We start from the raw sequence: 26,841 nt of genomic DNA, 5'->3' as shown, positions 1-26,841 counted from the left end.
GAGGAAGTTTCCAGCAGAAAGGATGGTGTCACTGAGAGGTGGATCTTCCGGCTGGCTAAACATACGAGATAAAGCATCTGGCTTCGTGTTCTTGGATCCGGGGCGGAAGGTTATGTGGAATACGAACCTTGAGAAAAAGAGTGCCCACCTGGCTTGACGAGGCTTCAACCTTTTAGCTGTCTTCAGATATTCGAGGTTTTTGTGATCTGTATAAATCAGGATTGGGTGGATAGCCCCTTCTAGCAGATAGCGCCACTCCTCCAGTGCCGACTTAATTGCCAGTAGCTCACGGTCGCCCACGTCGTAGTTTCTCTCGGCTTCGGATAGTTTGCGGGAGAAAAACGCAACTGGGTGGAGTAAGGACTTAGGTCCCTGCCTCTGGGACAGCACAGCTCCGACTGCCACCTCCGAAGCGTCAACCTCAAGAGTGTATGGCAGGGTAGGATCAGGATGTTTCAGAATCGAAGCTGAAACGAATAGCCTTTTCAGGGTTTCGAAGGCCTCTTGTGCCTCAGGTGTCCAGCGGAACTTGGTGCCCAGCTTGGTTAGCCCGGTAATGGGGGCGATGATGGAGGAGAATCCCTTTATAAATTTGCGATAGAAATTCGCGAAGCCCACAAACCGCTGAACTCCTTTTCTATCGGATGGGGCAGGCCAGTCCTGGATTGCAGTTATCTTCTGGGGATCCATCTCGACCCCTCGAATCGAGATAATCAGACCAAGGAACTGGATACTCTCCTTCTCGAAAACGCATTTTTCAGGCTTGGCATACAGGCCGTGAGAGCGGAGGCGAGTCAGGACCTTCTTGACATGTTCTCTGTGGGTGGCTAAAGTGGAGGAAAAGATTAGTATATCATCCAAATAAATGATAACAAACAAATCTAAATAGTCTCTGAAAATGTCGTTCACAAAATGCTGGAACGTAGCCGGGGCGTTACATAACCCGAAAGGCATCACTAAATATTCATAGTGTCCGAAGCGGGTACGAAAAGCTGTTTTCCACTCATCGCCTTTTCTGATACGGACGAGGTTGTAAGCCCCCCGAAGATCCAGCTTTGTAAATAGTTTAGCGGAACCCAGTCTCTGGAAAAGTTCAGGTACTAATGGCAGAGGGTAGCGATTTTTAACTGTGATTTTATTTAGTGCCCGATAGTCCACACACGGACGTAAGGATTGGTCCTTCTTCTCTACAAAGAAGATCCCAGCGCCGGCTGGGGAGGTGGAAGGTCGGATGAACCCTTTTTTAAGATTATCGTCCAGGTAGGTCTTTAGAGTACTCAATTCGGATTCGGACAGTGGGAAGATCCTTCCGAACGGAATTTCTGCCCCCGGGAGCAGTTCAATAGGGCAATCGTAAGGCCTATGAGGAGGGAGAGTTTCTGCGCCCTTCTTGCTGAAAACATCGAGAAACGCATGGTATTGCTCAGGTACAGCTTGTCGGGTTTCTTCATCCGTATCCAGACCGAGAAGGACTGACGAGTCCCCATTGGGAGTCGGACAACAATGCTGGTGGCAGTAGTCAGAGGGGAACTTGATTACTCCGGTGGCCCAGTTGATGTGTGGATTGTGTGCCTTCAGCCAAGGCATGCCTAGGATGATGGGGAACAGGGGAGACTGGATGACATCTAGGCAAAGGAGTTCTTGGTGAGACCCGGCGATGATGGCGGGTAGAGGACTGGTCTCCTGAATTACTGGTCCTGATTCCAAGGTAGACCCATCAGCCAGGTATACCGAGAGCCCCTTCCCTCGTGGTCTAAGAGGGATCCTGTTCATTCGGGCGAAAGACGAGTCAATAAAGCCACTGCATGCCCCGGAATCAATTACCGCGTGGGTTGAGATAGTCCTTCCTGGGAGCTGCAAGAGAACAGGAACAGCTAGATGGGAGATGTTATCTGGCAACATAGGAGACGAGACAGGTGGAACACGGAGGCACTTACGCATCTTCGCCGGGCAGGAACGAACAAAGTGCCCTGGTTCCCCGCAGTATAGGCATAGGTTATTGACCCGACGACGCTGGCGTTCTTCCGGGGTCAAGGATGGGCGAAGTAGCCCCAGCTGCATAGGCTCCGGAGCGTCCGATGTGGATGCAACTGGAACAGGCGGAGGTGGGTGACTAGGCACCCGTGGTAACATCCAAACCGGACGGGGAGTTGTGGTGGATCGTTCTTGGCGGCGCTCCCTCAAACGCCTGTCAATCTGGATAGCAATGTCAATCAGGGCCTCCAGGGTTTCAGGAACACCCACTCGTGCCAGCTCGTCTTTCAGGGCCTCGGAAAGCCCCATGCGGAACTGGTACCGCAGGGCCGCATTGTTCCAGTCCGTGTCTGCACTCCAACGTCGGAATTCAGAGACGTAGTCTTCTACGGGTCTGCGACCTTGTTGTAGGGCATGTAGGGCTGCTTCGGCAGTGGCGGCTAGCTGGGGATCCTCATAAAGCCTGGACATTGCCCGGAAGAAGGTGTCCATGGAGTCTAGGGACGGATCCTTCTGTTCCAACAGTCGGTGTGCCCAGGCCTGGGGTTCATTGCTTAACAGGGAGATGACGAACCCCACCTTCGTTGCCTCAAGGGAGAAAGTTCTGGGCTGTAGGGCGAAGTAGAGTTCGCAGGAGTTGCGGAATGCCCTGAACTTGCTCCGGTCCCCTGTGAACCGTTCCGGGGTTGGGACCCTGGGTTCAGGTGGCAGCATCATGACTGACGGCGGGGCATGGGCCCCAGGAGCCGCTGGTGCAGAGGCGGATAGCGCCTGGATTTGTTCCTCCAGTCTGCCGTAGCCCTCTTGTAGGTTCTTAACTGCCTGTGTAAGGCCGGCCAGATGGTGGCAGAGTTCGTCCATGGGGGAGGCTCCCTGCGCAGGCTCGGACATGGCTGTCCAGTACTGTCACGTACCTGATGGTTGAGCCTGGAATGCAGGGAGCGGCCCCTCGTATCCCCTGGCTATTGAACCCCTGAAGGTAGGGACAGGTATTCAACAGTCCAGAGGGCACAAGTGCCTGGTAGACGGTATTGGTCCGGGAGGTCAGCTGGGCACAGATAACAGGCTGGTATAGCGGATGGTGCTTGACTGTCGCTGGCAGGCACAAGTGCGGGAACTGGCTGGTGAGCAGATGTTCCGTAATGCAGGAACTCAGGTAGGTAGCAGGAACAGCGGAGTCAGATACAGGCCGGGTCAGCAGGAGACGATCAGCAAGGTACAAAGGGATGAGGCAGAAAACGTGGTCAAACAGGCAGAGGTCGTAGGCAGGCAGCAATCGATCAGAGTCAAGGAACAAGCCGGATGTCAGGAATCAGATAACAGGTTCGGATACAAACAGTACGGATCACGGACACGCTGTAGACTGGACAGCACAGATGGAAGGGAGCCAATGACTAAAGAAGGCTTCAGGGCGCCAAGCGAACGTACGACGGGTCAGCGCGCCCTCGTACATAGACGTGCACCCGTTCGTGACCTACGTGTGCGCGTGTGCGCGTTCGTGTCGACGCGAGTACGTTCGTTAGCTTTGACGCGCGTTGACGGGAAACGACGGACTCTCCACGACAGGTTCCGACGGGTAAGGTTTCTATGTCTAGTCGAGACGTTAGGGCGATCGTGACAGTATCTCAGCATTCAGCGCGTTGGCTAGTATTATTGGAGTGCAAAAAATATAATCTAAACGGGAATATGAGTCATGTGGGTGTGAATAAAATGTATAATCCCTTGCACCTATATTCAACGCTCTCCAAGAATCAATCAGTTGTAAGTCATTAATATGGGAGGTGGTGGTTTTAGAGAATGTTCTGGAGTATTGCTTTTGTTTGCTTCTGTCAAGGTGTGGTTGAGGAACTGAATTAAAGTCTCCTCCTAAAATGATATGAGGAGAGTGATGTTGTTGCAATATATTAAAGAATTGTGTGAAAAAAGTGGTTTGTGTGTCATTCGGAGTGTATACATTTGCGATTGTGATATTTCTACCAGCCAACGAACCTTTGATAATAAACCTACTCTCTTGATCTTTATAAACCTGATGGATTTCTAAAGGGAAAGAATGATGAATGAATATCGCAACACCTCTGGTTTTTGAGTCATAAGTGTTGTAAAAGGATTGGTTGTATGCTTTATGGAAGAAGGTGGGATGAGTGTCAGTCATAAAGTGTGTCTCTTGTAGCATTACAATTTTTGCATTCAACCTTTTATAATGCAAAAAGGCTTTTTTCCTTTTATTGGGGGAAATAAATCCCTGTACATTATGTGAAATTGTTGTGATCGTCATGGAATGGTATTATAAAGTGGGGTAGCGACAGAGTAAGTAACACATGAAAACATTTAGGTATGGAAAGAAAAAGATTATATATGCTATAAGCCAGCTTAGAAAGTGTAAGGCCGCGTACACACGCGCGGACTGTTCGCCCAACTTTGTCCGTCCAACAGTTTGAGCGAACAGTCCGCTCAAACTTAGCATGGACGGACATGGCCACACACGACGGACGAACAGTTTGCTGAAACCGTGCGCAATGACGTTTCGGCACGCACGACGGATCGAAAATTTCGACGTCCAATACACTGCAATGCAACCTTCCGACGTGGAAATCCTTTCTGAGCATGCGCGAGACTTAGTTGGCCGAACAAGCCTACACACGAGCGAACAGTCCGCTGAAACCTTGTTTCAGCGGACAGTTTTTCGGAATTTCCGTAAGACCTTGTTCGTCCAACTGTCCGCTGAAACTGTCCGCTGAAGCCCCACACACGAGCGGACTGTCCGCCCAAACACTGTTCAGCGGACAAGGTTGGGCGAACAGTCCGCCCGTGTGTACGCGGCCTAAGAGATTAGAACCCTTCTGTGAGGCACATTTTGTTTTTGTTGTATCTAGATTGTCAATTAACCGAAAAATTGTACCATAATTAAATGATCTTACGCTAAAAAACTTATGTGAAATAAAACATATTTGAAAATTAAAAGAACCTTTGGGGTTGGAGAAAAAAAACTATTTCCAACCGACAGTGAAAATATAGAGGACCAGCCGGTCCATAACTCAGTTTTGATGAGTTACTAGTGCAATACAGAATCATCTGCAATAGTGATATAATTAAATATTTGAAAAAGTGTAAAAGTTTGCATTCCAGTTGTAAGCCAGTTCTCCCTCTATGGAGAGGGATCACTGTAACTGAGTGGGGGAAAATCATGGCGTCATAGGGTGAAGAGCCACACGAAACCTTTTTTTTTTTTTTCCTTTCTTTTTTTCAAAGAAAACTTAACCTGTGCAAAACAGAATAGTTGGTAGTAATGCATCAACCAACAAGGAGAGCATCATTTCTCAGCTCATAGAATTAAGTAGAATATATATAAAATAGGAGAAATAAGCATATTACCATGTTATATCTAGAGGGTCAATGGCTAGTCTAACGTGTATATTCCTCATAGAGGTTTGAAAATTCTCCCCAAAAAACAAGGTTTCCATGGTACAAATTCGATGAGCAAATTCTCAAATTTCAGTAAGAGGGACCAATAACTAAAGTTTAGTGAGAACATGTTAGAGGGGGGGAAGAGAAAAGAATAAAAAAAATTAAATAAAAAGGAGAGAAAAAAATAAATAAAAGTTAAAAAAAAAAAAAGTAAGAAAAAGGAGAAGCACTTGAATAGAGTTCTCATCCCATGAGAATGAGCCAGATGGTAATCTGTAGTCAATGGTTAAACTTCTATGATAAGTTGCTTGAGCATGACTATTCAGAATTCAAAATAACAACATTTAGGATTATTATACTTACAATACAATCTATAGGTGACTAATAATAAGTGTGATGTAGTCAGAATATCCACTTCAGGACCGCCGTATTGCCAATGTACGTCAACACAATGGCACAGGCAGGCACAATCACGTAAATGTACGTGAATGCCTTCTAGCGGGTGGGGGGTCCGATCGGACCCCCTCCCGCTAGATACGGCGGTCCCTTTCGGTGCCGGAGCGATCGGCCATGAGGGGATGGCCGTTGGTTTCCGCCCATCCCCTCTCGATCGCTCCTGGCCAGTGACGAACTTCCTCCCCTGTGAAAATGTAAACACAGGAGGAGGAAGTGATATCACACTCCTCGTGGCGGTCTTTTTGAACCGGACAGCGAGGAGTGAAGACGTCCACGTAAGTGCACCAACAGTCCACTGACACATAGGTACACACAGGCACACATTTCACCCCAGTCACCCCCCGATCACCCCCCCGATCGGCCTCCTGCCCCCCCCCCCCAGTCACAGTGTCACTAATGCAGTGTTCATTTATTTATTGATCACTACATTTAGTGTCAGTTGTGACTGTAAAAAGTGTCAGGGCAGCTAGTGTTAGGCCCCTTTAGGTCCAGGGTAGCCCCCTACCCCCCCTAATAAAGGTTTAACCCCTTGATTGCCCTCCCAGTTAACCCTTTCACCCTCTTTTACCAGTGTCACTAAGCGATCGTTTTTCTGATCGCTGCAATAGTGTCACTGGTCCCGCTAGGAAGCTAGTTTTTTTTTAGGTTCAACGCCAGGTTTTTATACCGTTAGGTACCCCGATATATAACCTAATAAAGGTTTTAACCCTTTGATTGCCCCTAGAGTTAACCCTTTCACCAGTGATCGCTGCATAAGTGTCACTGGTGACGCTGGTTAGCCAGTTAGTTATTTAGTTATTTAGGTTCCCCGTCAGGTTTTTATAAAGCTTCAAGTACCCCCATATAAATACCCAATAAAGGTTTTAACCCCTGATTGCCCTTAGTTAACCCTTTCACCAGTGATCACCGTATAAGTGTTACGGGTGACGCTGGTTAGGTAGTTCGCTTTTTATAGCATCAGGGCACCCGCCATTTATTACCTAATAAAGGTTTAACCCCCTGATCACCCGGCGGGTGATATAAATTTGGTTTTAGGGTCAGAAAGGGTCTGCGTCGCCCCAGGCAGTGCTAGGTTAGTGCCAGCACCGCTAACACCCACGCGCAAAGCATACACCTCCCTTAGTGGTATAGTATCCGAACAGATCAATATCTGATCTGATCAGATCTATACTAGCGTGCCCAGCAATTTAGGGTTCTAAAAAAACGCATTGTTAGCAGGATCAATCCAGATACCTGCTAGCACCTGCGTTTTGCCCCTCTGCCCAGCCCAGCCCAGCCCACCCAAGTGCAGTATCGATCGATCACTGTCACTTACAAAACACAACACACATAACTGCAGCGTTCGCAGAGTCAGGCCTGATCCCTGCGATCGCTAACAGTTTTTTTTTGTAGCGTTTTATACAGTCGCTGACAGGCTAGGTGCTTTTTTACCTGTGAGTCTCACTACTGTACCCCTAAATTTAGAGCCCAAAATGGCAAAGCGAAGGTACACTAGTGAAGAGGCCTACACGTTTCTGAGCATGACAGATAGTGAAGAGGAAGACACTGATCTGTCAGATTCAGGCTCAGAATACGAACCTGTAGAGGACAGCGCCTCCATGTCAGATAGCTCTGACGACGAAGAAGAGGTCCCTGCTATTGTCAGGCGTACCCGACCCCGATTTTCTGATGTTGTTGAGGTGCAGGAACCGCAAGTCCCTCGTATGGAGTATAGAGCCAGTACTAGCGCCGCTCATCCTTTTGGTGAACTGGCAAGCACCAGCGGCCTAGTACACCCTGGACGTACATCCAGCACTGCAGTATCACGTGGTGACGTGGCGAGTCCCATAAGTGCAGTTCAAGCTGGCGAGGTGGCAAGCACAAGTAGTGTCCCGCTGCCACCAAGAAGAAGACAAAGACAGGCCCGTCATACCCATAGTGCCCTTCCTGCAGAATTCGCCTATCCCAATTGGGTGCCCACCACTTCTGCAGAACCCGTACTTCCCCCATTCACTGCCCAACCCGGTATTCAGGTGGATACAGATAATTTTACGCCACTCGATTTTTATTCTCTGTATCTCACGGAAGATCTCTATAGATCTATTGTGGACCAAACCAATTTATATGCTGGTCAACGCATCGCCGCTAATCCCCAGTTGCCGTCTCTTGCCAGAGATTGGAAACCAGTTACGGTTTCCGAATTTAAGACGTTTTTGGGCCTTTCCCTCAACATGGGCACACATAAATTTATGCGGATGCGGGCTTATTGGTCCACGCATCCGGCTGACCACATGCCCGTGTTCTCTAACTCCATGTCCAGGAAACGATACGAGCAGATCTTGCGGTTCTTGCACTTCAGTGACAATGAACTTTGTCGTCCACGTGGAGACCCTGAATACGATCGGCTCTACAAAATTCGGCCCCTCATAAACCACTTCAACCAACGTTTTGCAGACTTGTTTACTCCCCAAAAAGTTGTCTGCGTTGATGAGTCCCTGGTTAAGTTTACTGGTCGCTTGTCATTCAAACAGTACATTCCCAACAAGCGTACCAGATACGGGGTCAAGCTCTATAAGTGCTGTGACAGGGCCACAGGCTATGCATGGAGCTTTATGGTTTATGAGGGTAAAGATAGTTACGTAGAGCCGGAGAACTGCCCTGATTACATAGGAAGCGCTGGCAAGATAGTGTGGAAATTGGTGTCACCCTTATTCGGAAAGGGGTACCACTTGTACGTGGACAACTATTACACCAGCGTGCCACTGTTTAGTCATTTATTTGATAATCAGATTGGAGCATGTGGCACTGTGCGACCTAATCGCCGGGGCTTTCCCCAGCGGCTTGTAGATTCCCGTCTTAGGCTGGGGGAGAGAGCCTGCTATCGGTGTAATAATTTGCTCGCTATGAAGTGGAGGCATAATAAGAATGTTTTCGTTCTTACCTCCCTTCATGCAGACACGACGGTCCAAATTTCTACGGCGACTGGTATTGTGGAGAAACCCCTCTGTGTCCACGAATATAACAAAAATATGGGAGGGGTGGACCTCAATGACCAGATGTTGGCACCGTATCTAACTTCCCGTAAGACCAGACGCTGGTACAAAAAAGTGTCTGCTTACTTATTTCAATTGGCTTTGCTGAATGCTTTTGTGCTATACAAAACTTCAGGCGGAACATTAACCTTTCTTTTCTTCCAAAGAGAGGTTGTCACAGAGCTTCTGTTTCCAGACGGTTCTGTACCTCACCATTCCCAACCAAATGCAGTAAGCCGGCTGCATGAGAGGCATTATTCTTATGTCCTCCCGAGTACCCCTACCCAACGAGCCCCCCAAAAAAGATGTCGTGTCTGTAGCAAGCGCGGATATAGGCGTGACACCCGTTCTTATTGTCCACGCTGTCCTGGCAATCCTGGTCTTTGTCAGGGTGAGTGTTTTGAACGCTACCATGAACTAGTGAAGTATTAGCGTAGGGTACAGCATTTCACAGGCTAGGCACACTTACACAGGGTCTCCCAAGATGCCATCGCATTTTGAGAGACCCGAACCGTTACAGTTACAGTTTACAGTTCAAAAAAAAGTGTATAAAAAAAAAAAGTAAAATAAAAAAACCAAAAAAAATATAAAATATAAAAACCAAAAATAGTTGTCGTTTTATTGTTCTCTCTCTCTCTCTCTCTCTCTCTCTCTCTCTTCTCTCAAATTTTTTATACTTTACTGTTTACTGTGTTATTGTTAACCATTTTTCATGTTTTCAGGTACGCCATTCAGCTGCAGCGTGGATTTATTTATCTTGACAGCAACAGCGTTTGCTCCCACGATACATAAAGCTGCGACTCCAGTGCTGTAGGAGGTGATTTCACCACCACAGTTAAAAAAGAGCATATATGCCGAAGCATGGGGGCATAAGGGGTGGAGGAGCGATTTTGCTCCTAATGCCGCTTACATACGGTCAAAATTCCGACGGAGGGCTTGCCCGTGGAAAAGTTTGAACGTATGTACGCAGCATAACTTTTTTGCGGGAGGATGCCCCCATGCTTCGGCATATATATATTTTAGGCACAGGTTGTGTTAAAAAATGTTTTATTTTTTACTGTTTTTTTGGCAATTGCTTTGCAGGTATGGTATGGTAAGGTTTTACTGGGATGTTACTTTGTTTTAACGTTAACCATAATTTGCTTAGCAGGTACGCCATTCAGCTGCAGCGCGGATTTATTTATCTTGACAGCAACAGCGTTTGCTCCCACGATACATAAAGCCGTGACTCCAGTGCTGTAGGCGGTGATTTCACCACCACAGTTAAAAAAGAGCATATATGCCGAAGCATGGGGGCATAAGGGGTGGAGGAGCGATTTTGCTCCTAATGCCGCGTACATACGGTCAAAATTCCGACAGGGGGCTTGCCCATGGAAAAGTTTGAACGTATGTACACGGCATAACTTTTTTGCGGGAGGATGCCCCCATGCTTCGGCATATATAAATGGTGCATGTATGTCCATCATTAGAAGTGGGTGGATGAAGGGAGGTATCTAATGGTGGGCATACCCACCGATCAATCTCTTTTTTTTCGTTCAGACAACATGACTCTCAGTAAATAGCTTGGGGTGTCTACTTTCCAAAATGGGGTAATTTGGGGGGGTTTTGTGCTATTTTGGCATTTTATGGCCTTTGCACCCTTAGAAATCCTGAAGGTGGTGATTGGTTTTCGGGGTGCCGTACGCGACTAGACTCCCAAAAAGTCCCACACATGTGGTATCCCCATACTCGGGAGAAGTAGCTGAATATATTTTGGGGTGCAATTCCACATATAACCATGGCATGTGTGAGCAATATATCATTTAGTGACAACTTTTTGTACATTTTTTTTTTTTTGTCATTATTCAATCCCTTGGGACAAAAAAAAAAATATTCAATAGTGTCAAGATGGCCCTCGGCAAATAGCTTGGGGTGTCTACTTTCCAAAATGGGGTCATTTGGGGGGGTTTTGTGCCATCTTGGCATTTTATGGCCGTCAAAACTGTGATAGGTAGTGATAGGTAGTGAGGAGTAAAATAAAAAAATTATGCCCTTAGAAATCCTGAAGGCGGTGCTTGGATTTCGGGGTCCCGTACGCGGCTAGGCTCCCAAAAAGTCCCACACATGTGGTATCCCTGTACTCAGGAGAAGCAGCAGAATGTATTTTGGGGTGTCATTTCACATATGCCCATAGCATGTGTGAGCAATATATCATTTAGTGACAACTTTGTGCAAAAAAAAAAAAGTTTGTAATATTCCCGCAAATTGTGGCAAAATATAAAATATTCCATGGACTCAACATGCCTCTCAGTAAATAGCTTGGGGTGTCTACTTTCCAAAATGGGGTCATTTTGGGGGGTTTTCGAAACTGTGATAGGTAGTGAGGGGTGAAATCAAAAATTTGCACCCTTAGAAATCCTGAAGGTGGTGATTGGTTTTCGGGATGCCGTGCGCGACTAGACTCCCAAAAAGTCCCACACATGTGGTATCCCCGTACTCGGGAGAAGTAGTGGAATATATTTTGGGGTGCAATTCCACATATAACCATGGCATGTGTGAGCAATATATCATTTAGTGACAACTTTTTGTACATTTTTTTTTTTTTTTTGTCATTATTCAATCCCTTAGGACAAAAAAATAAATATTCAATGGGCTCAACATACCCATCAGCAGTTTCCTTGGGGTGTCTACTTTCCAAAATGGGGTCATTTGGGGGGGTTTGTACTGCCCTGCCATTTTAGCACCTCAAGAAATGAGATAGGCAGTCATAAATTAAAAGCTGTGTAAATTCCAGAAAATGTACTCTAGTTTGTAGACGCTATAACTTTTGCGCAAACCAAAAAATATACGCTTATTGACATTTTTTTTACTAAAGACATGTGGCTGAATAAATTTTGCCCTCAATGTATGACTAAAATTTAGTTTATTCGATTTTTCTTCTAACAAAAAGAAGAAAATATCATTTTTTTTCAAAATTGTCGCTCTTTTTCCATTTATATCGCAAAAAATAAAAATCGCAGAGGCAATCAAATACCATCAAAAGAAAGCTCTATTTGTGGGAAGAAAAGGACGCAAATTTCGTTTGGGTGCAATATTGCATGACCGCGCAATTACCAGTTAAAGCAGCGCAGTGCGAAATTGGAAAAAGACCTCTGGTCCTTAAGGTATTTATTGGTCCGGGGGTGAAGTGGATATATATATATAAGTAAATAAAAAATAAAAACCATAAATAAAAAATAAAAAAAAGGAAAAGACAAAAAGGGTGTAATACCGGTTCCCGTCTGTAGATGTCATTGTTTCCTCATAAATGTGTGAACATAAATGGTAACTGCAAAATTAGTGTAGAGGAAACTTCAGAACAGGGAGATTCATAGGTATCATTGTGAGCATAAAATTTGAACCAAGCAAAAAAGAAAAAAAGAAAGAGTCAGCCTCTATTGAGCATGAGAATATTATTGAATTAAAAGAACATCCAGACAGTCTAGCTTTAATTGAAATTCAGGATTCCAGCTTCATGTCTAAATCTGCGTCTTTCTGATCGTGATGCTGGGGTGTTCCAGATAGGAGCTGGGCAAGATGAGGATGGGGTGCGTGGGAGATTGCCTGCGTCCATCAGACCAAGCTTAATCAGGATATCCTGACCTTCAGGAATTGTGGTAGCAATGTAGGTGGTTACATTGTGAGGAACGATCAGCTTAAAGGGGAAACCCCATCTGTATCTGATCCTTGCTGTGGATAACATTGTGGTGATTTCTTTCATTTTCCTGCGTCTATCCAGAGTTGCTTGTGAGATATCAGGGTAAATCTGTAGTTGCACACCGTCCAGGACTATGTTTCTAAGACCCCTGGCCGCCCTCATGATTTCTTCTTTGACCAGAAAATCTTTCATGCATAGCACAATGTCTCTAGGGGGCTTGTCTGGGGGAGGTTTAGCTCTTAAGGCAGGGTGAATGCGATCACATAGAAATGCTTGGACATTTTGATCAGGCAGCAGGGATTGAAAGAGCTTGTTAGCATATACTGTTAAATCCGTAATGGACTCTGGGACACCTCTGATCTTGAGATTAGATCTCCTATTTCTATTGTCTAAATCTTCTACATGCTCTTGTAGCTGTGTGAAGGCAGATGTAAGTGACTCATGCTCTCTAGATAAATCATTAAAAGCAATGGACAGTTCATCATGCTTGTTTTCTAACAGGTCAGTTCTTGTTCCTAGTGCTGCAATCTCCTGTGATAATGTGCTAGTGGACTTCTGAATCTCTGTTTGAAACTTATTTAGCAGTTTAGAGCACATGGCTTCTAGACTAACGTCCAAGTCTGCTTTAGCCCACGTACACACGGTCGGAGATTTTGCCAACCAAATCCGTCGGATTTTGCCCGTCGGATTTAGTCTGACGGATTGTGTCCGAAACTGTTGCATACACACGGTCAGGCCAAGTTGGCGAAAAATCCGATCTTTCAGAACGTGATGACGTAATTTCGTTACGATGGGACTACATTCAGGCTAGTAGCCAATAGCTTTGATGTAGGAATTTGATCTGAGCATGCGTGGCACTTGGTCCGATGAAAATGCTCTACACATGATCGGATTAGGTCCGTCCGGCCCAGTTGTTCTGGAAATATTTCCAACATGTTGGAAAATTGGGTCGGACGGAGATTCGGACGGAATCAGTCCGATGCATACCACACACAGTCGGATTATCTGACGACACGGTCCGATAAGACTCATTCCGACCGATTCTCCGACCGTGTGTACAAGGGCTCAGTCAGAGGAGAGTACTCAGTTTTCTGAGGCAGATGATTCAAGCTGTGGCAGAAGTTGTGGCTGAGCAGGGAAGGAAGGTGGAGAGGAGGGCAGCGCGCCGGCAGACATCCTGTTGCGCTCTTGTGATCTCAGGCAATAAAGAGTAAGATTTCCTTGCTTTTGGCTGCTCTTCCTTCCCTTTTTCTTGGCGTTCGGCATGCACAGGTGATTAATTTGCGGGGGTGAGATAAATTCAGCAGTTTGCAGGTGATATTAGCCCCGTTTTTGTGGCTTTGAGCTCCCTATGAGCAGGAGCTCTTCTCATAAGCTGTTGCTCCGTCCCATGCCGCGCATGCGCCCTGGCGTGTATTTTAGAGCTTAATGCTCTGCAGAAACATTTATTGACTTGTAAAGATAGGCTAAAGCCTATCTGAAGTCCATTCTAGCGAAGCCATGGGGTTTAAGCCCCATTTACACTAGCATCCCCTGAGCAATCCTTGAATGCTAATTTTTGCACGCTATTTTGCACATTTTTCATGCGTTTTCGGGCAACATGCATAGGGCACCAAGGAAGCTCCTGCACCCTTTTCGGTTGTAGAGCTTAATGTATTCTCTTATCATGAATTTTAGCACATTTGTTGCCTGTTTTGCTGCACACAAACACGCATGCCGGCTTGCAGAATTTGGTGTGCATTTTTGGAAAATGCAGATGTGCATGCAGCCTGGATCTTTTCGGCCAGTGGTGGCGGTGGACAGTTTTTCCACCTGCTTTGAACAACCCTTTTGCATAATGATGTCTGAGCACTGATCAGTGCAGCACTACTTTTAGCCCTGAAGTAATGACTTCTCTCCTGGGTTGGTTCTTGACAACCTGGGCTTGTAGGAAGTGGGCTGAATGACGCTGGCCATCATTCAGCCTGAAAGACTGCTGGTAACTAATGGCAAATTGTACATACTCCTGCGCTGCTCCCCTATCTCTTTTTTGCTCTAGTAGTTGCTCACACATTATGTGTTTCTTACATAAACAAATCACAGGTATATCAAATCAATAAGTGCAGCACTACACATCCAAATCTTACAAAAAATACCAAAGAAAAATCTATTAATATAATCTCATGTGCTACTATTTACTGGTTACTTCCTGGTACAAGGTGATGATGTCACCAGGCTCTGTCCTACATGCTATATCACAGGCTCTGAGGAAGTCACATGATGTGACGTAGTGTGTAACTGGTATACACCAGCAGAGAGTGGTGGAGTTTTGTTTTAATGCTTTTAACTAATGGATTAATACTAAACATGCAATTTATCCATGTGCACTGAGGTTTAATAATTTCATCTTTTATTAAATATTATAATTTTTCTGGAAAACATGCCAAAATCTGGAGAGGCAGAGAAGTGGAGAATGTGATTTAACCTATTACGGGGAAAGGCTTGATTTGACTTTATAATATACGCGTCATCATATCAAGGTGAGAGCGCAGCCTGGCTTGAGAGTGACCACAAGTTGGAGGACAGAGTGATTTGCCAAGCATAATATATCATCACGGAAGAATATATATATTTTTTTTTTTTCTGTTTGATATTATTGATATGTTTTAAAAAAAGCGCAAAAAGGTTGACCATTGTAGAATGTAGTAATATGCATAGTACTATAATTTTAGCACAAGAAGATGATATTTATTGATTAAGCTTTGATATTTTTTGTTAGATTTTAATTTGTATTGCTGCACCTATTGATTTGATATACTGAAAATGAGAAGCAAAGATCTTGGGCTGAAATTGAGTATTGCAGTTAAAAGTAAAAGTATGTTTTTATTTTTTTATTTTTTTTTACATGTGTTGTGTGGCATATTCACTTTCAATTTTAAATTGTTTTGTTTACTTATTTTCTACCTATGATACACCATGGCATGCTGTAATCTCTACCATACACTGAAAAACCAATTACAAGTCTTTCATTAATTATTAACCACTTGAGATCCGCGCTATAGCCAAATGACGGCTACAGCGCGGATCTCCTTTTCCGGGACGACGTCAATAGACGTAGTCCCGTGTACGAGCGGCCTGCGCGCCCCCTGAGGGGCGCACGCGGTGCGCTCTGTGATCGGCGAGTCCATGAGACTCGCCTGATCACCGATCCGTGCAAGGGGTCGATCCCGACCCCTTATCACGTGATCAGCTGTCAGCCAATGACAGCTGATCATGTGATACAACGGAGCCGGTAATCGGCTAGTATTCCTCCTCGCGCTGACAGCGCGAGGAGAAAAAAAAAAGCCGATCACCGGCGGCCGTGATCGGGACATCAGTCCCGATCACGGCCAGCAATACAAGCGACCACCTGCCCCCTGCCAGTGCCCACCTGCCCCCTGCAGTGCCATCCTGAATAAAAGTGCCCCCCGTCAGTGCCACCCAGCAGTGCCCATAGTGCCCACAGTGCCACCCACAGTGCCACCCACAGTGCCACCCAGCAGTGCCACCCACAGTGCCACCCACAGTGCCCACAATCTGCCTCAAAGGTGCTGCACCCCAGTGCCGCCCATCAGTGCCCAGCAGTGCCGCCCAACAGTGCCCAGCAGTGCCGCCCATCAGTGCCCAGCAGTGCCACCTATCAGAGCCACCTATCAGTGCCACCTATCAGTGCCCATCAGTCCCATCTATCAGTGGTACCTATCAGTGCCCATCCGTGCCACCCATCCGTGCCACCCATCCGTGCCATCTTATCTGTGCCCATCTTTGCCCATCAGTGCCGCCTTATCTGTGCCCATCGGTGCCGCCTTATCTGTGCCTATTAGTGCCGCCTTAACTATGCCTATCAGTGCCCACCAGTGCAGCCTATCAGTGCCCACCAGTGCAGCCTATCAGTGCCCACCAATGCAGCCCATCAGTGCCCACCAATGCAGCCTATCAGTGCCGCCTAATCAGCGCACTTCAATGAAGGAGAAAAATGACCCGTTTGCAAAATTTTATAACAAACTATTAAAACATGATTTTTTTTTTTTTTTGCATCTTTTTTTGTTTGTTTAGCAAAAAATAAAACTCCAAGCTGTAACTAAATACCACCAAAAGAAAGGTCTATTTGTGGGAAAAAAATGATAAAAATTTCATTTGGGTACAGTGTTGTATGCCCGCGCAATTGTCATTCAAAGTGCATCAGCGCTGAAAGCTGAAAATTGGTCTAGGACTGAGGGGGGTTTAAGTGCCCAGTAAGCAAGTGGTTAAAGATGGGTTTTACTTCCTCTTTATTCCCCTGCAAAGTAAAAGCATGATGCGCATCCTAGCCCATTATGTTGCACTCACCTGCAAACGAAGCCCGCAATGTCCCTGCTGATGGCCGCCTCCATCTTCACCTCTCTTCCTTCCAGGGCCATGGACTCTGGTTCTGTGACTGTCCGGAGTCGCGTGACATCACTGGTGCGCATGCACGTGGGAGCCTACGGTCACGGCACGGGCCCTATAGAAATGGCACGACCATGCCAAGTGTATATGGTAACTATCTCCTAAATCGTGCAGGTTTAGGACATATTTCCAGTACCTAAAGTTAAGTCTTATTATAGGCTTACCTATAGGTAAAAGTGGTGTATTTACTTTACGGTCACTTAGAATTTACTTTAGAACCACGTTAAATGGTTATAAACCTTCATTTTCAAGTTGTACCTATAGGTAAGGCTTACCTATAGGTACAGTAAATATCTCCGTGTGCCATTTAGGAGATATTTACTTTGTACTGCGCCCATGGTTTCATTGGCGCATACGCTGTGAAGAAACGGCCCTCCATGCTGTTTCTTCACTAGGGAGTGCCGCACTGACATGCGTGCAGGAGTAACGTTACGCAACTCCAGCCAGTCACAGAGCCGGAGTCCGCAGCCCCGGAAAGGAAGAGGGACAAAGATGGTTGTGGCCTCCAGCGGGGACAGTGCAGGCTTAGTTTGCAGGTAAGTGTCACATAATGTGCTAGTATGCGATGCATACTAGCACATTATGCATTTACTTTGCAGGGAACAAAAAAGGACGTAAAACCCATCAGGGTTTACTTCCTCTTTAAAGCCCAATTGAACGTTCAGTTTAAACAGCTAAATGCATTCAAGGTACATCAAAACTAAAGGTGTTTAAAGTCTTACCATTTGTTTTCTTTGGAAAGTCTGTCCTGCCTGCCAGCATACTGTAGAGGAGGACCCTTGATCTCTATGTGGAAGGAGCGATCCACTGGCAGAGGTCTGACACACCACCTTGCTGAATCTGAGCTATAGCTATAGCCATAGCTCTGACTCAGCTGAGGACATTTAGATCTCTGCAGAGAGACCACTGCTTTCACACAGAGAGCAAAGATTCTTCTATTCTTCTATGAAGATTCTTCTATGTAGATTTTTCTATGTAGCCTACTGTCAGGGGGCAAGTTTTTCCTTTAAAAATGTGGTTGTTTTCTAAAGAAATATAATGCACCATAAACATTTTTAGTCCAAGTGAACTGTTCAGCTGGACTTTGAAGGGCCTCCTCACCCAGAACTTATGTTTTAGTGTGCTCAATCTGTGGCTCTCAGAGTCCTCTGATGTGACCCGCAACCTCAAACCAGGGAAGCGCATGCTCTGGGTAAGCAACCCTTTGATTGCGGTCTTGGCTTGCCAATCCGCTATTCCAGAGCATCAGATGCAGTGGAGGAAGCAGGCGGCGGAGACAACAGTAGCCACATAAGCTGATGCTTCCTCTGTAGCGCTGGCTTCTGTACTAGGAGACCTTACTAGCAGCCTGGAGACAGAGAGCGATGCCAGCAGAAGCTGAAGAGGAAAGAAGGTCAGTGTATTAAACACATACACTGTGGTTTTGCAATGGGCATATTAGCATCTATAAAATGGTTAACAACTATTAGGCACTTTCACACTGATCCGCAGGTGCAGTGCAGTACAAATGCAGCTTTCCTGCGGGTTAGCTGCACTGAACCATAGCCTTCTATTATATCCTGCGAGTTTGGTGTGCTTTCTGAAAGTGCAGCAAAATTCCTGAATGCAGGAGCTTTGCTGCACTTTCAGAAAGTGCACCACACCCCCATGATATAATAGAAGTCTATGGTAAATCTCAGTGCATTAGAAAGAAGCCTTATAGGGGACTCAGGACAGTAAGGGCTTGTTTACAATTATGGTTTGGGGGGTAAAACCCCATAGTTGTGACAACATATTTTTACCACCCTAACAACTGGTGTAGCATCAGGGGTCAGTTTTACACTTGGGCAGGAGGGGCGGCGGGGGCAGCATATACAGGAACGGATCCTCTTCATTTTCTTTCTGCAACTACTGAAAGCTGGCTTCTCTCCCTCCCACTGGCATTCAGCAGCTGCTGAAAGAAAATGATCGCTATGCTGTTCAAAATCAAAAATGTGAAATTTTGAGCCATTTTGTTTTAACGTGGCCCATGACCAGTTACCAAATCACTTAAGTGGCCTTCGCTCTTCAAAAGGTTTCAACCCTGTTTTAGTGTATGGTGGATGCCTGAGAGGCCTAATGGTTTCTTCTATCTTTTGGGGTGAAATTTTTAGATTTGAGTTCCTTGGCTGTACTTTTGCTGTGGCCAATATGAACCAGTAGCACAATACGTTGGATTTTGTGCCCAAAAAAATCTAATTTCCCATGAAATTTCCAGAGCAATTCTGTTTCATTCATCTGTACTCACCAATAGGGGCATTGACAGTATATAAAACCCAAGAAAGTTTCGAAGACCTTCTTAACTCTACCCAAAACATTAAAAATGGTTTTGTCTGGAGTTGAGCTTTAAAATTTTCAACATGTAGCACTATTTAAAGTGGAATTACTGTATAGCCTTTGTATGAGACATTGCATGTAGGTAGGCTTTATTGCAGAACCGACTCTGTATGTCTATATGTCTGTATGAAGTCTTTGCATGCCTGCAAAGTAATGTTTCTTCTGAACGTACATGCCTGTGTGCAGGTCTGTGTATATTCTTGTCATGCCTTGATTCCAGGACAGACTAAATTTTGTGTGTATATGCTGAAGTTACACCATCCAGAACCAGCCAATCAAGAAAGCTAAAGGTACCGAACTCAAATGAGACGAGGCAGAGATATCACAGCCAGTGGGGGAGCTACAAAATATCTTTGCTGGAGTGGAGCTGAGATTAAGACTTTAGTTCTATAGTATATTAAAGGAGGGGTAAACTCCCTTGGTTGATTTCTACCTATAGGAAAGCCTATAATAAGGCTTACCTAAAGGTCCAGTAAATATCTCTTATGCCGCGTACACACGACCGGACTTTTCGAGGGACTAGGTCCGATGATCTTTCCGACGGACTTTCGGTGGAGTTCGGACGGACTTTCCAAATTAACGGACTTGGCCACACACAATCACACCAAAGTCCGACGGATTCGAACATGATGATGTACGACCGGACTAGAATAAGGAAGTTCATAGCCAGTAGCCAATAGCTGCCCAGTGTCGGTTTTTGTCCGTCGGACTAGCATACACACGAACGGATTTCTCAGTCCGGCGGAGTTCCGGTGGGAAAATTTAAAACATGTTCTATTTCTAAAGTCCGCTGGATTTTTGGCAAGCAAAGGTCCGATGGAGCCCACACACGATCGAATTGTCCAACGGACTCGTTCCGTCTGACCTTTGCTGTCAAAAAGTCCGGTCGTGTTTACGTGGCATTAACGGTGCACCATTTAGGAGATAATTACTTCAGAAGCAGCCATTGAAGTCACTGGCACATGCACTCTGAAGTAACGACATGACAGTGCCATTCCTTCAGAGCCCTATGTGGTAAACAGTGACTTCAGTGCGTATGTGTGAGAGTGATGTCATTGTGTCTCAGCCATTTGTACCGCCGAAGCTTGTGAACCTTGAAGGAAGATGGAAGCACTTAGAGTGGCACCACTGGAGGGCTTCATTTTCAGTTAAGTCTGCCATAATGGGCTAGTATGCAGTGCATACTAGCCCATTATGGCTTAAACTGCCGTGGCCCAATTTTTTATTTTTTTATTTTTATTGTTGCTGTGGTTTACTACCACTTTACCAAGTGAACCTGTGTTCTCTGCAAACATCCAATGATTTAAATCTAGTTTTGAGAAGAACTAGATTGTTTTCTTCACAGTATTGGATGTTTTAATCATAGGCCAACTTCTATTCACTCTGAAAAACAGGCCTCCCATTTAACCAATCCCATAAGCCTGGTTTAAAAATCATTGAATTGTTGCCCATTCATGACATTTATACATAGATCAGTGCCTCTTTTAATTAGTTAGTAATCTGTAATAGGTTACTCAGGTCTTACCATTGACCCATGGGTTGAAGAGTAGAGTAAATCCTGGCATCTTATGGGATGTGTATCCTCCAGAGAAGAAGCGGACATTCATCTGATAAGATCCAATGATAGCTGTAACAGGAGGTGTGATCCGTACAATCAGAGAGTTTGAGGCGGTAGAGTCGGAAACTGCTCTCCATTTCCCTTTTGAGACTGCTTTTTTCGTTAAAGAGAACGTGACTTTTGTTCCTTTGGCAACCGTAGGGGATTTCCCTTAAAGAAAACACATTATACATACAATGAATGTATGGTACAGCAAATATTAAGCTCTCTAAACAGTGGCAGTTGGTCCACACCCCCCCCCCCCCAGGGTCGGTCAGTCAGTAGTCAGGGCCCCGCTTTTTACCCCCTTTTATTGGATGACGGATCTCATGCCCGCTTCTTGATTGGCCTGGAGGAGAATCACGGTTACAATAGCGAATATTCATTCGCTACTATCACACAACCGGATGGGCTTTGGGCACAGTGCTCTGCGCCATGAGCCCGCCCTTTTTTGAAGCCTATTAGAGCCTCTGGCTCTAATCACATGCTTCAAAAAAAATCCCCCATTGGAATCTATGTGTCCGGCACCCTGCATGTAGATTAGGGGCCCATGCGCCCCTATTGAATGGGCCACCACTGCTCTCTAATCCAATCCAGAGGGACCTCTACATAGAGATGGCTAAGCATTACAATGAGATGGATGGGCAAATAGTTCAATGGTGTTTTTTTTATATCATATTCAGGGTTTTAATATATGTAGCACAACCACCTAGGGGGCTTCTTGGATTTACCTGCTCATCTACACTGCCATGACCTGATGAACATTACAACCCATCTGACACTCTGGGTTCAGATATCTTTGCACCACCTTAAAGCAATAAGTCAGACAACTCTGCATTTATATTCTGATGATGTTTACTAGGACAGTTCAAAGAAGATATTGTCACAAAGTGGAGGTAATAGATCTGGCTGAGTTTCAGGCAACAGTGCCAGCTCAGCAAAGGAATTCCTCCTAATAACACAAGTCAAGATATTTGCAGGTAAACAGTCTATTATACATAAATGTACAGTGAAGTACTGCTTGCACCTGGAAGGAAAAGCAAGGTTAAATGGTTATACTGATAAACTTCTAAAGGGGAAAAACTCGCCCAGCCTATAAACCTTCAACCCTAATGAGAGGTCAGACTTAATGGCAATGGTATAAGAACCCTTGTAGCAATAATGACAGCAATCTCCTTTGCAGATCTAACCGACACATAGGAGCTCATTAATTGTATCAAATAAGGTGTAATAGCAAGCAATAAGATTTCTTGAAACGGTAGAAGCTAAAGGTGTCTATGCACAGTGTTCAAGATAGGTTCAGTAAAGTATTCCCAAGGTAAAGGTGTCTGTACAAGTGTCCCAGTGAAACTGTGAGAAAAGGATTTATAAAGGTGGGAGACTGCCTTCTCAATAACAACTAGGCCGATTCAATGCCCTCCAGACAGCAGCCCCTGTAGCGACACATGTGCAGCGGATCCGCCATTTCGATCACCCGATGCAAAGCTTGGGACACAGGTTGGCAGGCGACCGAAGTGGTGCTGGATGGATGTCCGACGAACAGCAAGCAGTGCTAGGCACCGCTCATCCAGGTTGAAATCGCATGGTAGGCCGCGGCCTCTCTATCCCCATCCATTTCTATATATTTGCAACTCTGGATTGCAGGAGAGCACTTATTTTTACTGTAGCATATTTTGCTTCCCACTGTTCATGAGGCCCCTTTGGCCAGTGACATTTTATGCATGTGAACAGCCTATACCTTGTGACATATAACGTTCTCTGGTTTGTGATTTTAAAAGCGAGTAAAAGAGAAAAAAAGAGGATTTAGCTGTTGACTTTTCATAAAAATTCAACATTTGCATATCAGTAACAGCCTTATTTAGTCTGCATAGGCTGCACATGGGGTGCATTTGGAACTGGTAGAGCACATTATTATAATGATAGCAGCACATTTAGACCCCTTTCACACTGGGGCAGTGGCTGCGTTCACGGTAAGTGGCACTTTTCGGCCACTAGCAGGGTGCTTTTAACCCCAAAGAAGGGGTTAAAATCTCCCATGTTGCGCTTCAGAAGTGCTGCCCAATCATTGCAATACAACGATCCCAAACCGCCCCAAAGATGCTGCTTGAAGGACTTTTCTTAACGTCCTGCAAGCGCACCGCCCGAGTGTGAAAGCACTCAGGCTTTCACACTCTGGCGGCATGGGCATCAGTTTTTTTGTGCTTTACATGGCCTATTTCTAACTCTAAAATGCCTGAAAAGCGCCTCAGTGTGAAAGGGGTTTTAAGGTTGAAGTAGTGCAGCAGATTTCGGATACTTTTCATTTTCTGTAGCTAGCATACGACCTGTGCTAGCACTTTCACCTTAAGGTGGCTAGTAGATGGATGGCTGATTACTCACCTGGAGGAGCTTTGCTTCACTGCTCCTGGCCCCTACCTCCTGATGAGTGCCCCCATAGACCCCCCATAGACCAGCAGCTTGCTATGGGGGCATCCCTTTGATTGACAGCTGCGGGAGCCAATGGCGCCCTGTGCCCCAGCCAATCAGGAGCAGAGTCCCGGACATTTGAGGGAATCATGGACAAAGAAGGGGCTCAAGGTAAGTATTAGGGGGTGCTAGGGGGGCTGCTACACACTAAAGGTTTTGTATCTTAGCTGCTACAGGACACTGCATCGCATCTGTTTCCACCAGACTTTCTAAGAAGTCCTCTAAATCTCATAGTTCAAGATACTCAACACTCAGTGTGCGACTTATTAGCGCTCACACTGAAGCAGAAGCCAGCAAGGTGCAGGTCACATATGCAGAAAAGAGAGCAGAGTTGGAAAATCAGTCAGCATGTCAAAGAGCAGAGTTGGAAACTCATGCCGCCTACACACGACCGGACTTTCCGGCAGACTAGGTCTGACTGAATCAGTCCGTCGGACAATCCAATCGTGTGTGGACTAATCCGACAATTTTTCTTTAAAAAAATTAGACGGAACTAGAAATAGAACATGTTTCAAATCTGTCCGATGGACTCCATTCCTATCGGGAAAACCATTCATCTGTATGCTGGTCTGACGGACCAAATACGACGCAAGGGAAGCTATTGGCTACTGGCTATTGAACTTCCTTTTTTAGTCCCGTCTTACAGCATCACGTTCAAAATGAACGGACTTAGTCCGTTTGTGTGTGGCCAAGTCCATTCGTTCGGAAAGTCAGTCGGAACTCCACCAAAAGTCTATCGGGAAGACCGTCGGACCTAGTCTGCCGGAAAGTCCGGTCGTGTGTGTACGTGGCATCAGACAGTATGTCAAAATGAAGAGTTGGAAACGCAGAGAGCAGCAATTGAAATCTTAAATGAACTGTGTAAACATGATGCAGCTACAGCAAAGCTAAGGGTCCTAGAGCAAGCAGTGCAGACGAAGGTGAGAAAGACAGCATCAACCTAAACATAGCAGATATGGAAGATCCCCTCAAACGCACTAAAGACTATGTCCTAAGCCAAGTGTACACTCCACCGTCTCCAATGCTCTTGACAACATAGAGACTCCTTCACAGCATCAAGTTAAAGAGGTTGCAGCAACTTCCTGCATGCAAAATCACTCCAGTGCATTTCCTGTCTGCCTCCCAAACCTTCCTTCATACATCACAGAGCATCAGAACAAGCTGCAGTATATGCGTATAAGCGTATATTGATTGGTTCGCGCAAAATTTATAGGGGCTACAAAATAGGGGATAGCTTTATGGCATTTTTATTATTAACTTTTTTTTAATTGGTAATGGCGGCGATCTGCAGTTTTTATCGGGACTACGACATTATGGCAGACAGATCGGACACTTTTGACACTATTTTGGGGCCATTGTCATTTATACAGCGATCAGTGCTATAAAAATGCTGTGTACTTACTGTGTAAATGACACTGGCAGTGAAGGAGTTAACCACTAAAGGGTGATGAAGGGGTTAAGTGTGTCCTACGGAGGGATTCTAACTGTGGGGGGGAGGGGCTACAACACACATGACCGCGATCACTGCTTACGATGACAGAGAGCAGTTATCTCTGTCCTGTCACTAGGCAGAATGGGGAAATGCTTTGTTTAGAAAAGCATCTCCCCATTCTACCTCTGTGTGACATGATCGTGGGCACCCAGCGGACATCGAGTCCGTGGGACCCGCTTCTTAAAGGGGACGTACCTGTACGCCCTTTTGCCCACCAGTGCCATTCTGCCAACGTAAATCGGCATGCGCTGGTCAGGAAGCAACTAACTGACAATTGCTGGGTGGGCGACATTATACCAAAACAAAATTTACTACCTTTTTTTTCCACAAATAGAGCTTTCTTTTGATGGTATTTGATCACCTTTGTGGTTTTTATTTTTTGCGCTATCAACAAATAAAGACCGACAATTTAAAAAAATATATATATATTTTTTTATTTTTACTTTAATAATTATCTCCCAAAATGTTTTTTTTTTAAACTAGTTTCTTCATCATGTTTAGGCCAATATGTATTCTTCTACATATTTTTGGTAAATAAGCGTATATTGATAGGTTTACGCAAAATTTATAGCGTCTACAAAATAGGGGATATATTTATGGCATTTTTATTATTTATTTATATTTCTTTCACTAATAATGGCGGTGAATAGGGATGAGCCGAACACCCCCCAGTTCGGTTCGCACCAGAACTTTCGAACGGACCGAAAATTCGTACGAACTTTAGAACTCCATTGAAATTTAGAACCCTATTGGACTCGAACGTTCGAAATTAAAAGTGCTAATTTTAATGGCTAATATGCAAGATGCTGTCCTAAAAAGGGTTTTGGGACCTGGCTCCTGCCCCAGGGGACATGGGTCAATGCCTAAAATGTTTATAAAAATGTCAGTTTTGGCGGGAGCACTAATTTTAATGACGATTAAAGTGAAAAAAAAGTGAAATATTCCTTTAAATATCGTGCCTGGGGGTGTCTATAGTATGCCTGTGAAGTGCCACGTGTTTCCCGTATTTAGAACAGTCCCTGCACAAAATGACATTTAACGGAAAAAAAGTCATTTCAAACTGCTTGCGTTTTTAATGTAATATCTGGCTTCGGCAATATGGATGAAAATCATTGAGAACAATGGCATGGGTAGCCCCCCCCCCCTGCCCATTACCAGCCCCTTTGGGTCTTGTATGGATATTAAGGGGAACCCCGTACCCATATTAAAAAAGGGAAAGACATGGGGCCCCGAGGCCCTATAGACTCAGAACAGCAGTATACAGGCGGTGCAAACAAGACAGGGACTATGTAGATTTGTTGTGTTAAGTAGAATCTGTGTGTAATTTTGAACTAGTACATTTTTAAAGTGCAGCTCCAGTCAAAAAATCTATTTTTAAGCTTTTTGGAAAACATAGGGAAGGGTTATCACCCCTGTATAATTTGTTTTTCTGTCCGTCTTTTTTCATCTCGCTTCCTGTTGTCTCCTTCCGTTTGCAAGTAGGAGACGTTTGTAAGTTGGATGTTTGAAAGTAGGGGCCTGCCCTATATGCTCTGCAGAAATGGCGGAACAAGGTGTTGGTGTTGCCACAACATTGTAAGCCCTCAAAGTGACTCTTGGTGGGCGCTGGAGCTCCCTGCTGTGAACGATTATATCAAGAATTGAAATTACATGCCATTGTTGAACAGTGGTAGAAAAATTGACCTTTGGTGGTTGTGGTGCTGGTGCCACAACACTATAAGTCCTCACAGTTACTCTGGGTGGGCACAGGAATGGGCCCTCCTGCGAAATATTATATCAAGAATTGTAATTACATGCCCCTGTTAAACAGGGGCTGAAAAATTGGGCTGCTGGCACTGGTGCTGGTGCCACGACACTGCAACCTCTCCCATATTCTCTAGTTGTGGGGCAGGAATGAGCCCTGCTGCAAAGCATTGCATCAAAAATTGTAATTAAACGCCCCTGTTAAACAGGGGCTGAAACA

The 26,841-nt window shown here is 45.3% G+C and overlaps 1 protein-coding gene across 2 annotated transcripts in view; it reads right to left on the bottom strand.

The window, feature by feature from the left end:
* LOC143935367 (protein-glutamine gamma-glutamyltransferase 6-like) overlaps nucleotides 1-26,841 on the bottom strand; it is a 145,056-nt gene that overhangs the window by 51,157 nt on the left and 67,058 nt on the right. The window contains exon 3 of one of the 2 annotated variants that reach the window (XM_077459188.1): nucleotides 20,849-21,091. The exons of the other annotated variant lie outside the window; for it this stretch is intronic. Coding sequence (XP_077315314.1) covers nucleotides 20,849-21,091 — 243 coding nt within the window. The remainder of the gene's footprint in view (nucleotides 1-20,848; nucleotides 21,092-26,841) is intronic. 2 annotated transcript variants of the gene reach the window in all.

The sequence above is a fragment of the Lithobates pipiens genome, unplaced genomic scaffold (genome assembly GCF_037356315.1).
Source record: "Lithobates pipiens isolate NorthernLeopardFrog02 unplaced genomic scaffold, aLitPip1_a1.2 Scaffold_28, whole genome shotgun sequence".
NCBI classification, from domain to species: domain Eukaryota; kingdom Metazoa; phylum Chordata; class Amphibia; order Anura; family Ranidae; genus Lithobates; species Lithobates pipiens.
Note: the sequence above shows the minus strand (reverse complement) of the source record. Positions and strands in the feature narration are given on the sequence as shown.